Raw genomic sequence first — 18,094 nt, 5'->3', positions numbered from 1 at the left:
TTTTAGGTCCATTGTTATTCACAAATACTTCACAGTTCAATCTGGCACCATGATGGTCACTAGGAATAGCAACAAATAAGAGACAATGTAGGGAAAAAATTTGCTGAATCTAAACCATTGTCACTTGGTCAGCTTTTGTTTTATTTTGCTAATACTGTCTTCTGCTACAATGCCTTTTCTTTAATTAGTCTCCTTGGGCCCAATAGTGGCATTTTTGTAACAAAATTAATTTTTTCTCAAAATGTAACAATGATTAATAAAGAGTTTATAAAAGTTCCTAAAGAAGCAAGAATAAACCCCCTTGGAACCAAAGGGATATTACTGATTATAGTGAATTAATATATTTATTCAGCAAATACTTTTGGGCACAATTCTGTGTAAGATGCTGTGCTTTAGACAGTATGAAAAACAAATTACACACCTGCCCTCAAGGCACTTCTCATCTTTTAAAAAAAAGTGGACAGATAAGCATATGAAAGTAATAAGTATTCTAAACTAAAAGAGTTAAGGAATTCTGAGGAGCAAAGATAACTAGGGGGAAGGTGGTGACACAGGAATGGTGGAGAAATAATGAAGATCTTTGAAGACGGATAAAATTCAGACAGGTACAAATGAGAACTGCATTCCATGCAAAGAATAGAACATGAGCATGAAAATGGAAATGAGAGAAGCAAATAACAGCATCTACTGCTGCTGCTGCCGCCACCTCTGTTGCTCCTACTCACAGTGGCTACTCTCAACGTGACAGGCAAGGTGTCCGGCACCAAGTGCTTTATATATACAATCTCATTTTATCCTTCCAAGAACCCAGTGAAGTAGACACTATAATTATCCTGTTGTTGTTTTTTCTTTTCCAGACAGAAAAGTAAGGTTTAGGTAGATTAAATAATTTTCCCAAAGTAAGTAAACGAACCAAGATTTAAATCCTGGCAACCTGACTCAGTAACTCACGCTCCTAACCACTTGGCTACTGGGCATTGTTAGTAGTTTTGTCTGACTCAAACAGATGATTATGAAGAAGAGGAGGAAAAAGGTCAGAAAAGAGATTAAAGCAAATTAATAGTCTGAAATATGAGGCTAAAAATTATGGGCAAATAAACAATGGTGAATATTCCTAAGTATAAAAAAGGTCATTTCAAAGTGACAAAGGAGCCCATGCACCAAGAGAACAAAAAAAAAGTTCTAAATATTTATGTACCACTTAATAACAAGCTTTAAAATACATTAACAAATGATAGATCTAACAGGAAAAAGATACAAATTCACAAATATAGTCAGAGATTTCAATATCCCTCTCTCAATAATTTATAGTAAACAAAAAATCATAAAGGTTATAAAAGGTGACTTGAACAATATCAAGCAACTTGATCTAGAAGACATTTACAGAACACTCTATCGAACAACAGAATACATGTTCTTTTCAAGTGAATGCAGAAAAATGACTAAGCATAGATCATATTCCAGGGGAATAAAACATATCTCAATGAATGTAGAAGAATTAAAGTCATACAAAATTTGGCATCTGGCCACAATGAAATTAAATCAGAAATCAGTAACAGAAAGAGATTTGAAAAATCTCTAAATATTTAGAACTATTTAATATATTTCTAAACAAACTATGGATCAAAAAAGAAATCAAAAATAAAAAGCATTTTTGGCCTGACCTGTGGTGGCGCAGTGGATAAAGCGTCGACCTGGAAATGCTGAGGTCGCCGGTTCGAAACCCTGGGCTTGCCTGGTCAAGGCACATATGGGAGTTGATGCTTCCAGCTCCTCCCCCCTTCTCTCTGTCTCTCTCTCCTCTCTCTCCCTCTCTGTCTCTCTCCTCTCTAAAAATGAATAAATAAATAAAAAATTAAAAAAAAAAAAAAAAAAGCATTTTGAGGCCCTGGCCAGTGGTTCAGTGGACAGAGAGTCAGCCCAGCATATGGATATCCCAGGTTTGATTCCCAGTCATGGCACACAGGAGAAGCAACCATCTGCTTCTCTCCCCTTCTCCCTCCCCCTTCTCTCCTTCTTCCTGCAGCCAGTGGCTTGACTGGTTCAAGCATCAACCCCAGGTGCTAAGAATAGCTCAGTTGGTCTGAGCGCATCAGCCTCAGGTGATAAAAATAGCACAGTACTCGAGCATCAGCCCCAGATGGGGGTTGCCAGGTGGATCCCAGTCAGGGCACATGCAGGAGTCTGCCTCACTATCTCCCCTCCTCTCACCCAAAAGAGTAAAAAAAAAAAGGCATTTTGAACAAAATAAGAAATATAATATATTAAAATTTATTAAATGTAGCTAAAGCAGTATTTAAAAGGAGGGATATGGTACTAAATATCTGCATTAGAAAATAAGTTCTCAAATAAATGACCTCAAATTGTATCTTAAGTATCTAGAAACAAAAGAGCAAATTAAACCCTAAGTAAGCAGACAATAAGAATAAAGATCAGAACATAAATCAATAGAACAGAAAACAAAACAATAAAAAGACAAAGGAAAAGCTAGTTCTTTGAGAAAATCAAAATTATAAACTCTCATAAGTCTGGTCAAGAGAAAAATGCAAGAGACAAAGAATCACCAAGATGAGAATGGTGACATCACTACAATTCTACAAACATTAAACGGATATGGAAATATTGACTTTATGCCAAAAATTAAATAACTTAGGTGAAATGGACAAATTCTCTAGGTTTCTTAAAATAAAAGAAACTACTAAAACTCACTCAAGAAAAAACAGATAATATGAATAACCCTACAGCCATCAAAGAGATTGATCCGTAGTTAAAAAACCTTCCCACAAAGGAAACTGAAGGCTTGAAAGTCTTCAATGTACTATTTAAAGAATAAAAAAATTCTATAGAAACATTTCCCCCAAATTAAAAAAGCAGTAACACTGCCCAGTTTATTCAATGAAGCCAACTTTATTCTGAGAGAAAAACTAGTAAAAAATATTACAAAAAAAGGAAAACTACAACTCAATTCCCTCATAAACACAGATAGAAAATATCTTAAAATCTTAGTAAATTGAATCTGACAATATATAAAAAGGATAATACATCATGACGAACAGGGGTTTATCACAGAATTGTAAGGTTGGTTTAATATTTGAAAAGCAATCAAAGTAATTCACCACAAAGCTTTTAAAAAGAAAAATCATTCAATTATCTCAATAAATGCAGAAAAAGTATTTGACAGAATACAATTTACATTCATTATAAAAACTACTCATCAATCGGAATATAAGGGAATTTTCTCAACCTGACAAAAAAGCATTTAGAGAAACCCTAATTAATGTTTTTGGTGTATTTTTTTTTTTTTTTGAGAGAAAGAGAGAGAGAGACAGGAAGGGAGAGAGATGAGAAGCATCAACTAATAGTTGCAGCACCTTAGCTGTTCATTGATTACTTTCTCATATGTGCCTTGACTGGAGGGCTCCAGCAGAGCCAGTGAGCCCTTGCTCAAGCCAGCAACCATGGGGTCATGTCTATAATCCCACACTCAAGCCAGCGACCCCGTGCTCAAGCTGGTTGAGCCCACCCTCAAGCTGGTTTCGAACCTGGGTCCTCAGCATCCCATGACGACACTTTATCCACTGCGTCACCACCTGGTCAGGCTTGTTAACATCATATTTAACTCTGAAAGAATGAATGCTTCCCCTGCTAAAATCAGAATCAGGAACAACACAAGGATATCTACTCTTGCCACTTCATTCTTTCAGGATATTTTTGTTAAGCAGAGAATTCTACATTTTCAGTTACTTTCTTTTATACTTTAGAAAATATCATTGAGAATATCATTAAGTTGTCCACTGGCTTCCATGGTTTTAAAAAAGAAAGAAGAGGAAAAGAGGAAAAGGAAAAGAGGAAAAGAGAGGGGAGAAGAAGGGAGGGGGAGGGGAGGGGAGGGGAGGGGAGGGGAGGGGAGGGGAGGGGAGGGGAGGGGAGGGGAGGGGAGGGGAGGGGAGGGGAGGGGAGGGGAGGGGAGGGGAGGGGAGGGGAGGGGAGGGGAGGGGGAGATAAAGAAAAAAGGAGAAGAGAGGAAGACAAGGACAGGAAATAAGAAAGAAAGGGAAGAGAGGAAGGAGAGAGATTCTGATGGTTGGCATTCATGTAGTTTATTTAATCTCTTCAGGTGCCTGGTTATGTATGATTGTTTGCCAAAGATTCTATTTTCAAAATCTTGTTGCAGACATAATTTGAAGTTTATGAGACCATTTCTTCTTGGAGAGATATTTGCTTCTGTCAAGATTTTTGGAGCATAGCACGGTGGAATTAGCTCAATCCAATTTTAGAGACCACTATGATTCAAAGCTAGGCTGCAGTCCCAATAGAAGCCTGTCTGCTCCATACTCCTGCCTACCCACATTCCTAGAGGACAGACACCCGAGGTCCTAACCCAAAGGTGGGGATGGCAGCGCTCATAAGGTTCACCACCTTGGTGGGCCTTGTTCTATAATCCCTGTCTCCCTAGTCTTGAAAGGCTGTCAGCATTCCCTCCAGATGTAGTATAAGCCCAAAAGTTGCTCCAAACATTGGGCTCAACTCCCTGGGCGTCCACCTCCCTCTGTATCCCATTAATTCTCAGTTATCTTGTTGTATCACCAAAGACTTCAGGAAGATTATAATTTAATTTCTACATTATATATTAGACCTGTACATTCTACAGAATATGTACATTCCACTTGGCTTTTCTACATGTATTTAGTGGAACTATTGGTCTGAATTAACTACTCCATCACTACTATTAGTAGAAGTCTTCAAAGTAATAACCCCTTGCTTATAAGTGATTTAAAAACTGAAATATAATCCACATAGAATAAAATTCACCTTTTAAAGTGTATAATGCAGAAAATTTTATATTTACAGTTTTGAACCATCATAATTATCTAATTCCACATTTTCATCACCTCAAAAAGAAACCTGATGACCACTAGAAGTAGTCACTGCCTATTTCCCTCTATTCCTTCAGCTCCTATCAAACACTAATCAATTCTTTGCATCTATGAATTTGCCTATTCTGGACACTTTGTATAAATGAAAATTTAAATATGTGTCCTTTTCTATCTGGCTTCTCTCACATAGCACAATGTTTTTAAGGTTCATAAACATAGTACCATGTGTCAATATTTCATTCATTTTTATTGCTTAATAATACTATTCCATTGCATGGATATACCATATGTTGTTTATTCATTTATCAGTTGATGGACATTTGGGTTGTTTCTACTTTTCAGTTGCTATGAATGCTGCTGCTATGAACATTATGTACACATTTTTGTTTAGATATACACTTTTAGTTTTCTGAGTTATGTACTTAGGAGAACTGCTAAGTCATACAGTAACTCCATGTTTAGCTTTTCAAAGAATGCCATACTATTGTTCAAAGCAGGTGTATTATTTTACAACCCCACCAACACCATATGAGGGTTCTAATTTCTCCATACCCTTGCTAACACTTCTTACTGTCTTTTTTATTTTAGTCATCTTAGTGGGTGTAAAGTAGTATCTCCTTATCTTTTTTTTTCATTTCACTAATGACTAATAATGTTGAGCACCTTTTCATGTACTAATTAGCCAACTGTACATTTTCTTAGTATAAATGTCTATTCAAATCCTTTTCCCATTTTAAAATTGGATTATTGTCTTTTTATTGTTGAATTGTTATATATTCTGGATATATCATGTATACATGATTTACAAATATTTTGTGTCTGTGCATTTGTCTTAATTTCTTGATAGTGTCTTGAAGAACAAAGAGTTTTAATTTTGATGTATTCCACCTTCTCTATTTTTCCTTTTTCACTGTGCTCTTGGTGTCAAATCTAAAAAACCACTGCCTAATACAAAGTCAACACCTTCTTTTCTTCTAGGAGTTTTATAGTTTTAGCTGTTAAATTTAGGTCTTTGATCCACTTTGAGTTAGTTTTTAGTTTGTGAGTGGGAGCTCAACTTCATTCTTTTGTATATGAATATCCACTTGTCCCAGCATCATTTGTTGAAAGACTATTCTTTCACTGTTGTCTTGGTATTCTTGTTAAAAATATATTGACCATAATGCAAAGATTTATTTCTGTAGCCTCACATCTATACTGTTGAACTATATGTCTATCATTAAACCAAAACCATGTAGTCAAAGAATCAGCTTTTGGTTTCACTGGCTTTTCTCTAATGTTTTTCTATTTTATATTTCATTTTCATTTATTTCTGCTTTAATCTTTATTTCCTTTCTTCTTGCTTTAGGTTCAATTTGCTTTTCTTTCCCCAGTGTCTTTATATGGAAGGTTAAATTATTTGAGATTTTTCTTATTTTTTAAAAGAGCTATTTATAGCCTGACTGGGTGGTGGCGCAGTGGATAGAGCGTCGGACTGGGATGCAGACCCCAGTTCGAGACCCCGAGGTCGCCAGCTTGAGCAAGGGCTCATCTGGTTTGAGCAAAAGCTCACCAGCTTGAGCTCAAGGTCGCTGGCTCCAGCAAGGGATCACTCGGTCTGCTGAAGGCCCGCAGTCAAGGCACGTATGGGAGAGCAATCAATGAACAATTAAGGTGTTGCAATGCGCAAGGAAAAACTAATGAGTGATGCCTCTCATCTCTCCATTCCTGTCTGTCTGTCCCTGTCTATCCCTCTCTCTGACTCTTTCTCTGTCTCTGTAAAAAAGTAAAATAAAAAAATAAAAGAGCTATTTATAGCTATGAATTTTCCTAAGCACAGCTTTAGTTGTTTTTCATAAATTTTGATAGGCTGTGTCTCCATTTTCATTCATCTCAAAATACAAATTTCCCTTTTGATTTCTTCAACTCATTCATTACTTAGAATTATATTATTTAATTTCCACATATTTGTGAGTTTCCCAAATTTCTTTGTTATTAATTTCTCATTTCATTCAATTGTGGTTATAAAACTTACTTTGTATTATTTCTATCCTATTAAATTTATGAAGTTTTTTTCATAGCTTAGCATAAGGTTTATTCTGGAGAATGTTCCGTTTATACTTCTGAAGAATGTGAATGTATTTTTATTGTTGGGAGTGTTCTATAGAGGTTTGTTAATTTATGTTGCTATTTAAACCTTCTATTTCCTTGTTTATCTTCTGCTTAATTCTAACCATTTTTTTTTTTTTTTAATTTTTCTGAAGCTGGAAACAGGGAGAGACAGTCAGACAGACTCCCGCATGCGCCCGACCGGGATCCACCCAGCACGCCCACCAGGGGGCGACGCTCTGCCCACCAGGGGATGATGCTCTGCCCCTCCGGGGTGTCGCTCTGTTGTGACCAGAGCCACTCTAGCGCCTGGGGCAGAGGCCAAGGAGCCATCCCCAGCACCCGGGCCATCTTTGTTCCAATGGAGCCTCGCTGCGGGAGGGGAAGAGAGACAGAGAGGAAGGAGAGGGGGAGGGGTGGAGAAGCAGATGGGCGCTTCTCCTGTGTGCCCTGGCCGGGAATCGAACCCAGGACTTCTGCACACCAGGCCGATGCTCTACCACTGAGCCAGCCGGCCAGGGCAATTCTAAGGATGGGTATTTGACATCAACTATTTCTATTTAATCATCTATTTTTTTCTTTCATTTCTGGCAGTTTTGCTTCATGTGTTTTGAGGGGGTTTTTGTTGTTTAGAGAGAGAGGAGAGGAAGAGAGAGAAAGAAACAGAAGCATCAACTCATTGTTCTATTTAGTTGTGCCATTGACTGTTTCTCATTTGTGCCCTGAGCAGGGCTTGAACTGGCACCTTCAGGGGCTGAGTTGGTGCACTGGAGATCAAGCCCTGATCAGGGCTTGAACCAGTGACCTTGAGGTCAAGTTGGAACCCAGAATCAAGCCTCAGGATCAGTGACCCTGTGAGGTCTAATATTAAATGTGCATGTACTTACAGTTGTTACACTTTAAGGCACTGACTCTTTTATCACAATAAAATGTCTTTCTTTGTCTCTAGTAGCAATTTTTGTCTTCAAGTCCATTTTGTCTGTTATCAGAATAGCTACTTCAGCCCTCTTTTTGGTGCTTTTTACATTATCCTGCATCACTTTCCTTCCTTTTGCTTTCAATATAATTGTATCTTTGAATTTTGTTTTGAGTTTAATCCACTCTTACCATCTGACTTTGGATTGGAATGTTTCATCCATTCCATTTTGTAAATCCATTCACATATATAATATTATTGCTATAATGGATTTATAGCTGCCACTTTGCTTATTTCTACATGCCGCATGCCCTTTTTTGCTCTATTCCCCCTGTATTATCATTGCATTAAGTTAAAAACTGCAGCAATTTCTTTATTTTTTTTTTTTACCATATTTTGAGTTATCTGCTTAGTGGCTGCTACAGGCCTCAACATATACATCTTAACTTACCAGAAACAGCTTCAGATTTATACCAACTTAATTCCATCCAGTAAACTACAGAAACATTATTCCTATATAGTTGAAATGGCTTGCTCTCCCTTTTACAGCATTATTGTTACAAATGTTACATTTATAAATATTACAAACCCAAAATACATTGTTATAATTATTACTTTATATAATATTCTGTCTTTTAAAAAAAGCTAAGAGAAGAAAGGACAACTATATTTTATAGGTTTGTTAATATTCTTATCATTTCTGGTTTTCTTATTTGTTCCTGTGAATTCAAATTAAAATTACCACCTGGAATACTTCCTTTGCCCAGTGCAGCTTTGCTCCCATCCACCTCCTGTGTGCTATTAGAAAATATATTTCATTTCTGTATGTTATAGGTCCAAACAATATGTACATTATCTTATACAATTGCCTTTTAAAAGAAAAATGCACTTTTACTACCTTTTATAATTACCTTTACCATTGCTCTTTGATTTTTCTTGGGGGGGGGGGATTCAAATGATTGTCTGTGCCTCTTGCTTTCAACCTGAAAAACTTCCTTTAGTATTTCTTGTAGAGAAGTCTGCCAGCAACAAATTCTCTCATCTTCTGCTTACCTGCAAATGTATTTATTTCAGGTTCAGTTTTGAAAGATACAGGATTCTTGGTTATCAGGGTTTTTTTTCCTTTTGAGTATTCTGAACACATTATCCTACTACTTTTAAGTCTTCATTGGTTTTTGTTGAGAAGTCACTTGTTAATCCTTTGAGGAGTATGAACATTCATGCACATCGTCATGCCTCCTGACCATCCAGAGTACAATCGTAACAAAAATTTTTATTTTAAAAATGTGTAAGGCAACATTAAAAAAAGGCAAATGTATGTTCTTCTTGTTTCCATAAATTGGTTATCAAACATGATTTTAAGTTAATAAAACTGTAACTGGAACTAATTTTATTTTTTGAAAAAAGACTCACTCCTGGGGATCAGTGAGCATGAAAAAAACTCACTACTCAAAGGGTTAATCTTTTGGGGGCTCTCTTGTAAGTGGTGGGTTGTTTTTCCCTTGCTGCTCTCAAGAGTTTCTCCTTGTTTTCGTCTTTCAGCATTTTAGTATGATTCATCTATTTGTAAGTCTCTTGCATATATCCTATTTAGAGTTAAATGAGCTTCCTGAAGAAGTACTGGTACATTAATGTTTTTGAGTAAATCTGAGAGCTTTTCAGCCATTATTTCTTCAATTACTTCTTCTGCTTCTTTCTCTTCTCTTCTTCCTGGTTATCCCATCATGCATATGTTAGTCTGCTTAATAGTGTCCCATATTTTTCTGAGGTTCTGTTCTTCATTCTTTTTTTCCTCTGTTCTTTGAAGCATAATCTCTATTGAGCTATCTTCGAGTTTGCTAACTCTTTCTTTGGCCAGTTCAAATTTTCTACTGAGCCCCACTAGTGAATTTTTCATTTCACCTGTATTTTTCAATTCCAGAATTTCCATTTGGTTTTTTCTTTATAATTTCTCTTTGTCTATATTCTCTATTTGATGAAACCTCGTTGTCATATCTTCCTCAATTTTTAAATTATGGTTTCCTTTAGTTTTTTTGAAAAGAATTATAATGGTTTCTTTAGAGACTTTGTCTGTTAAATCTGACAGCTGGTCATTGTTGTAGGAAGTTTCTATTGCCTGATTTTCCCCCTAGGTCAGTGGTCGGCAAACCGTGGCTCATGAGCCACATGCAGCTCTTTGACCCCTTGAGTGTGGCTCTTCCACAAAATACCACATGCGGGTGTTACCTCAATAAGGAATGTACCTACCTACATAGTTTAAAAAATTTGGCTCTCAAAAGAAATTTTAATCATTGTACTGTTATCTGGCTCTGTTGACTAATGAGTTTGCCGACCACTGCCCTAGTGTATGTATTATAATTTTCCTCTGCATGTACTGTAATTTTTTGTTGGAAACTGGACATTTTAGATAACATACTGTAACAACTCTGGGTACTCATCAACTTCCTCTCCCCCAGCACTTGTTATTCTTATTTGCTTGTTTAGTTGGTTCCTGACTGGCTGGATTATTTTATTGAAATCTGTTTCTGTTTTCCTTCCATAATTTGTATTAAATCAAATATGAAGTGTTAAGTTCAGTCCTAAATGCCATATTTGAAGAATACTAACAAATAAAAGGTATATAAAGCTTCCAGGATAGGGAGGGTTTCAAAATGCCATAGACCAAAAGGCTAAGGGTACTGAGGATATTTTATACGAAGCTAACAGGACTAATAGGACAGAGAGGACACAGTGTTGCTGACTTCAAAATTCTGAAGTGCTGAAGAGAGGAAGGTAGAGACCATAGAACAGACAAACAGACATTATAGGAAACAGACTTTAGCTCAAATATAAGGAAGAATTTTTTAAACAAGCAATTCAACTTATGGCCTATGCTATCTTAAAAATAATGAGGCTTCTACTTTTAAGCTTAAGTTTTCAAATTACAAAACTATATTCCTTTTTTGGGAGGAGAGGTGTGAATAGATGATCAAATTTTCTGTGGCAGTCAAAAACCCTGGCCTTAAATATAGCCAGCCATTTTGATATAATGTCAAGTATTTTACATGCCTATAAACATATTTCACAAATAAACTACTATTCATTTCCAGAAACATATGTTTACAAAGAAACCTTAAATGTTTCCCTACCAAACAGTTCCTCTGAGATTGCTATTTAAAGTATTTTCCTGCTTAGTCACAGGTCTGGTAGATTACTACATAAACCACAAAGAGAAAGGATTACTTTGAACTTCTACATTCTCTCATATACTTGCTTTAAAATACTAAAATAAAGTAATCCATTTTCAAGAATTCCTAAGTTCTTACACAATATTCTTTTAAAAAAATAACTGAGGCCCTGGCTGGTTGACTCATTGGTAGAGCATCAGCCTGGCATGTGGATGTCCTGGGTTCAATTCCTGGTCAGGGCACACATCTGCTTCTCCCTTCCTCCTCCTCCCGTCGCTCTCTCACTCTCTTCTGCTCCCACAGCCATGGCTTGATTGGTTTGACTGCATTGGCCCCAAGCACTGAGGATGGCTTCATGGAGCCTCTACCTCAGGAGTTAAAAATAGCTTGGTTGTGAGGATGGCACCAGATGGTGGTTGCCAGGTGGATCCTGGTAGAGGCACATACGGGAGTCTATCTCCCCTCCTCTCACTTGGAAAAGAAGAAAAAAAATATATAACAGATCCAGAACTCACCAGAAGAAATCTTACCAGCACCTTTATAGTCAACAGAAAATGCAGGTGTGACTCCATTGGCTGACCCCAGTTCACACATGGAAATTTGATAAGGGGGTCTCAGCTTGATTTCCATCTGCATGTCAGAAAGATTTATCTTTGTTGAAAGAGACCTGGGATTATTATATCGCTGCTTGGTCCTCTGAATGAAGTTATCTATGTAAAATAAAAATAAATTTCTTTGCAGTCATTTATTAATTAAATTATTTGAGAGTTTGAGGTTTATGGGTAGTAAATTTTACAGATAAACTGTTTGTTACCCAAAACTGTTCAGTTGTCATGGAGTGTTCTAATATTATTTATGTTTAATGGTTAATATATCATGGAGTTCTCAGTTTCTCACTCTAGAAATTATACTGTAGAAATTAATAATTTAAAAAATAAATGACTTAACACTATGTGACTGTGAAACTATTACTACTATTATATTCACTTCAAGGAATTACTCTGAACTTCTACAACAAAACAATAATAGCTTTAATCTTTAAACCAAAATCTTAATTTTTTAGGGATTCAAATTTATAAAATAGTATCTTTATCAGTTGTAATTACACAAGAACATACACTCTAAACTGCATGTTATTACAACCTGTTTTCTTATTTATTGCTTCCACCATTAGAATGTATATTTTAAAAAATAAATTTAATGAAATATCTTACAAGATATTTCCTAAATGACCTTCCAATTTTATCACACTATTTATAAGTTGGTTTACTACTTTTTCTCTTGTACATCTGAAGTCAAGCAAACTAATGCCCATACGCCAAATCTAGCCTGCTGATTGCTATTTTTGTAAATAAAGTTTTATTAGAATATAACTACATTCATTCATTTCTGTATAGCCTATGGCTGCTTTCCAGCTATAATGGCAAGGCTGAGTAATTGTGACAGAGACCATATGGTACTTAAAGCCTAAAATATGTACTATATGGTCCTTTCCAGCAAATGTTTGCCAACATTAAGCAGACTATAAAAGATTATCACATAAACACAAAATTCTGATCTCTGGCTTATAAATTTCTCATTGAGAAACTATCCTCTGGGATTAATTCTCTGCACCAATAATCAAAATCCCCTCCACAGCTCAAACACATTTTTTTCTAATATGCATCTATATGAATACATTGCCATAATTTATAGACCATTGTCAAATTAGTCTATCAAAAGCAAGGTAGTGAAATTTTCTGAGTTGTTCCCCTTCCCCGGCCTTCCCCCCAATGTTAAATAAAAGAAATTGCTTATGACTGGCTGGAGACAGGACAATGAAAAGGAAAAAAAAATCCAGGCCCTTACCAAATTCAATGAAACAGTATGGTCTGACAGCAGTGTTTGTCTTCATCACGTTGTAAGTAGTAATGAACTCCTTCTGAAGCTCATCCAGGAAAGAGAAGGCCAGAACATTTGGGTAATTTTCAGTGCACAACATCATGTAGCTCACGCCCAGAGAGCTAATAAAACTACAGTGTAAAAAACATTGGTTTTAAAATTTCAAAGCAAATCAAGGTAATTTGTTGCTTTATAAGACTGGCTACACCATAAACTGCTGCTATAGTGGCAATGGAGATATTAATATTATATATTACAGCAAAAAATAATTAAAGAAACTAAAATATAATACTGTTTTCAGTTGTGGTTTAAAAATAGTAGACAAAAAAAAAAAAAAAGAAAAAGGAACATACCTACAGAGGAACACACATTATAGTTCTAACACGTAAGTTATTTATCTCTTGAGGTAGAAGGCAGGGGATATAAAAGAATATACAGATATGTAAGGGTTACAGATAGCTAAATGCTTAACCTTTCAACCTAGTGGAACTTAATCCTGTTTGAATCAAGAACTCTAGAGATTCTGATGAAGTTATGGACATTCTCCCTAGAAATGTGTTCACAATGCAGAACTTAGATCACATTTTCAGAGTGGTTACTGACCTCCTGAAGTCATCCAGTGAACCCAGAACCAAATCCTGTACTTCACATAGTAGTGAATTATGAACCATAGGAGAAAGAGAAATTTATGAGTTCATAACAACACTAAATAAAAGGGTTTGGGGGAAAGGACTCTTGCTTGCTTAGAGCAGAATGCTGAGTGCCAACTGGTGACTGTGGAGGTAGTGCTAAGATTGGAAAAATCAGCACTTTGCAACCAACGTAATAAAGATTGGGCCACCCAAGGACAGTCATTGGATATTAGATCTAGGTGAAATTTTTGGTGAGAAACAGGAAATTTTGCATGGTTTTAAAATGTCTTCTCATGGATTGCTTATAGGTTGCAAAGGAAAAATATCTACTATACAGTAGAAACTTGACACCACCTTGACCAAGTACCCTAACATGACTATGAAGGGCAGATGGACTTCCTGTACCTCCAGATGAGATGTCCTCAGAAAGACATATCAGCTATATAGTATTCTGGCCAAGAACGCAAAATATGAATTTAATCATAAAGAACATCAGAATAATCAACATTCTATTTTAATAATCTCAATGTTGTATAAAAGAAATCAAGGCTTTGATTTCTTAATCAAAGAGCTACAACTAAATGTAATATCTAACCCTAATCTAGTTCCCCTGGTAGAGAGAAGGTAAATGCTATAAAGGACATTCCTGGGTCAACTGACAAAAATGGAAAACAGGCAGATTAGAAAAAAGTATGAAATGGATATTAAATTTACTAGAGCTAATAACTATGCGACAGTTAAGAGAATATCCCTAATTGTAGAAAATATACTTTGAAGTAGTTAGGAGTAAAGGACCATCTTATTTGTAAGTTTCTCTCAAATGGTTCAGAAAAAAATAAAGCAGATAAATAGGTAGGTAAAACTATAAAGCAAATGAAGTAAAATGTTAACAAAAGGTAAACCTGACAACAGGTAGTATTTGTATTTTTCCTCTTTCTACAAATTTTCTGTAAGTTTGAAATTATAATATTTCTAAAAAGTTAAAAATTCAAAACTAAAATCTACGTTAAGCACTGAAACATTTATTTAACCATGTTCTATTGGGGGGGGGAATCTTTCTAGAATGAAGTATATACCTCCCTATAATAAGTGGAGCATGGGACACAAATTAACCCTTCTTCATGAGTCACTTAAACATTTCTTTAAAGTACTGTCAACACAGCCAGTCTAGATCAAGGGCAGCAAATAAAGCATACAGGCTGTAATTCCTATTCTATCACAGCCATCTTTACTGTCAAACTCTGACCTATAATTGGAATTCCCCCCCTTTTTTCTTTAATAATGTAGAAGCAGAGTTTATTAATTTAGAATATATATATTCACATGATTCAAATTTTAAAAGAATAAAAATGAAAAACACTGCACTTAAAAGTGTCTACCCCCACTGCTACTGCTGCCCAAAGATACCCAGTTCTCTGTCCCTCACAGACTTATTAATTTCTTGTATATTCTTTTAGTAAGAGTTTATGCATATCTAAGTATCTTCCTTCCTTCCCTCCCTTCCTCTTTCCCTCCGTATTTCTTTCTTTCAAGACCATCCCAGGCAGCCAAATGATGTGGGGTTGGCACCTATTAATTAATCAATTACTAATAGTGTGGGATATACTTCTGGTGAAACTGCTGCTCGTAGCCTTCTGGAAAAAAATGGAATTCCTTTCTGAAGTTCCACTTAATATACAGGGTGGGCAAAAACAGTTGTGATTACACAAAACAGAGTTTATTCTCATATTATTATTAATTATTGTATTATTTTCTATATGAACATCTAAAAACCTACTTTTGTCCCACCTTTCTGGTCATTTGATGCAATATTTTTCAAACTATAAGATGGGACTCATTATGTCATAAAATTAGTTTAGTGAATTACACACAGCATTTTCCTTAAAATCAAAATAGAATAGAATAAAATCTTAGAATGCATATTGTTTCATAAAACTTGTTTTAGTTTCCTATCTGTATATAGGTAGTGTTCACAAAATAAAATGTACCTCTTCTTATGAGTCACAGTCAATAAAGTTTAGCTATAACATACTATATTTTTAAAAACTAATAACTAAATTAAAACCCAAATTATGTTTTGCCAAGTAATATTTCTCATTCCAAAAAAATCTTCACTGTCACTTTCAAAATTCTGACATGTCATTAGCATTCAAATATACCCGACAATAATTTGAATTGGAATAGAACACCATTGGTGATTGGCTTCCACACACTAGGACCTCCCAAGTGGCTAGCTAGATGTTATTTCATTATCCTTCAATCATATGACTGAAGCTTTTGGACTCCATTCTTTTTATTAGGGCATGGTTCTTTCTATATTTCCATATTAATAACAGAGTGAACTACAGGCACCTACATGACAGTTTATTCCAAATGGTTTCTTTGCCTGCACTAAATTTAACTAGGGAATTGTATGTGAAACAAAGGAAACGCTACGTTTTTAAGATTGCATGCTAGCATTCTCAGGGAGTCTTTATTCCAAAGTCTGTATTTTAATATAATTGCATGATACTCTTTGAAAAGGCTATAAAATGTTCTATAAAAGTATGATTTTTTCACAATGAATTTAGCCTTACAATGCTGTCTTTCTTTGAAATGTAAAGCCAGTTTCCCAAAAGTACACAGTGTTCAGTTGACTTACCTTTGTTATCAAAAAATTCTGCTTTTTCAGCTCTCACTGGGACAGACCAAAAGGCTCCCACCATTCTGAGGACCACCCATACGAAATAGAATTTTTGTTTTTGTTTTTAAGTGAGAGGAGGGGAGATAGTGAGACAGACTCCCACATGTGCCCCAACCAGGATCCACCTGGCAACCCTGTCTGGGGCCAATGCTCAAATCAACCAAGCTATTATTAGCACCTGAGGCTGATGCTATCAGATCAACCGAGCTATCCTCAGTGCCCGGGGTCAATGCTCAACCAATCAAGTCGCTGGCTGTAGGAGAAGAAGAGGAAGAGACGGGGGAGAGGAGCAGATGGTCACTTCTCTTATGTGCCCTGACAGGGAATTGAATCAAGAAGGTCCATATGCCAGGCCAACGCTCTATCCACTAAGCCAACCAGCAGGCTGAAATAGTTTAAAGTTACTACATACAGGCCAGTTTGTTCATGCTTTAGCCTGTCCATCAGGTTCATTTAGCTCACATTTTATCAATAATCTGGTCATTGTCCTTCTATCTTGAGGAGGAAGAAGAGAAGTAGTAGTAATAGGAACAGGCAGGTACAGTTTACAGACCACTTAGTATGAACGCAATCCTTTGTTAAGTGCTTTATATATGTTGTTTAATTTCATTCTCCTAATAAAGGGGTATTGCTATCTTCATTTTACAGATGAAAAAGCTCAGGGGGGCTTAGTAATTTACCCAAGGCCACACACCATTAAGAAACAGAGCTGGGCCCTGGCCGGTTGGCTCAGCAGTAGAGCGTCGGCCTAGCGTGTGGAGGACCCGGGTTCGATTCCCGGCCAGGGCACACAGGAGAAGTGCCCATTTGCTTTTCCACCCCTCCGCCGCGCTTTCCTCTCTGTCTCTCTCTTCCCCTCCCGCAGCCGAGGCTCCACTGGAGCAAAGATGGCCCGGGCGCTGAGGATGGCTCCTTGGCCTCTGCCTCAGGCGCTAGAGTGGCTCTGGTCGCAACATGGCAACGCCCAGGATGGGCAGAGCATCGCCCCCTGGTGGGCAGAGTGTCGCCCCATGGTGGGCATGCCGGGTGGATCCCGGTCGGGCGCATGCGGGAGTCTGTCTGTCTCTCCCTGTTTCCAGCTTCAGAAAAATGAAAAGAAAAAAAAAAAAAAAAAAAAAGAAACAGAGCTGGGACAAACTTAGTTCTAACTCCACAGCCACATTCATTCCACAACACACCAACTTCCCTATGGAACACGTAAACCATTTATGTCCTAGTTCACCAACATTTTTTTTTCTTACAAAGATAGAGAGTCAGAGAGAGGGACAGACTGACAGGAACAGAGAGAGATGAGAAGCGTCAATCATCAGTTTTTCATTGCGACATCTTAGTTGTTCATTGATTGCTTTCTCGTATGTGCCTTGACCATGGGGCTACAGCAAACCAAGTAACCCCTTGCTTGAGCCAGCGACCTTGGGTCCAAGCTGGTGAACTCTGCTAAAACCAGATGGGCCTGCACTCAAGCTGGCGACCTCAGGGTCTTGAACCTGGGTCCTCCGAATCCCAGTCTGATGCTCCATCCACTGCGCCACCACCTGGTCAGGCTCACCAACATTTTTTAAATAAAGTTTTCCAAGCCACAAATCAATCTCTATTTTTTCTCCCAACTTGAGGATTTTGGAACTTGTATCAGAAGAATATTCGGGAGGTCCTGCCATCTCCACTTCATCTGATGCACCTATAGTCCTCCCTCTTTGCACTGTAGTCACACTAGTCTTGTTTCAGATCCTCAAGGATACCAACCCACTCCTAGCCTCCAACTCCCAATTTGAGAAGCTTCATGAATTGTCTTCTACCATGCTCCAGTTCTGACCTGGTTAACTCCCACTCATCCTTCAGTTTTTAGAATT

At 36.9% G+C, this 18,094-nt stretch overlaps 1 protein-coding gene across 2 annotated transcripts in view; it reads right to left on the bottom strand.

The window, feature by feature from the left end:
* Positions 1-18,094, bottom strand: part of SEC22A (SEC22 homolog A, vesicle trafficking protein) — a 68,220-nt gene that overhangs the window by 27,917 nt on the left and 22,209 nt on the right. For both annotated transcript variants that reach the window (XR_010726859.1, XM_066241362.1), the window contains exons 3-4: positions 12,897-13,060; positions 11,564-11,758 (exon numbers count right to left, since the gene is read on the bottom strand). Coding sequence is in view for 1 of the 2 variants with exons in the window: in XM_066241362.1 (XP_066097459.1) it covers positions 11,564-11,758; positions 12,897-13,060 (359 nt within the window). In the remaining variant the exon portion in view is untranslated. The remainder of the gene's footprint in view (positions 1-11,563; positions 11,759-12,896; positions 13,061-18,094) is intronic.

This window comes from Saccopteryx bilineata, chromosome 8, assembly GCF_036850765.1.
Source record: "Saccopteryx bilineata isolate mSacBil1 chromosome 8, mSacBil1_pri_phased_curated, whole genome shotgun sequence".
NCBI lineage: Eukaryota > Metazoa > Chordata > Mammalia > Chiroptera > Emballonuridae > Saccopteryx > Saccopteryx bilineata.
The sequence above is the reverse complement of the archived record's forward strand: the minus strand, read 5'-3'. Positions and strand labels throughout refer to the sequence as shown.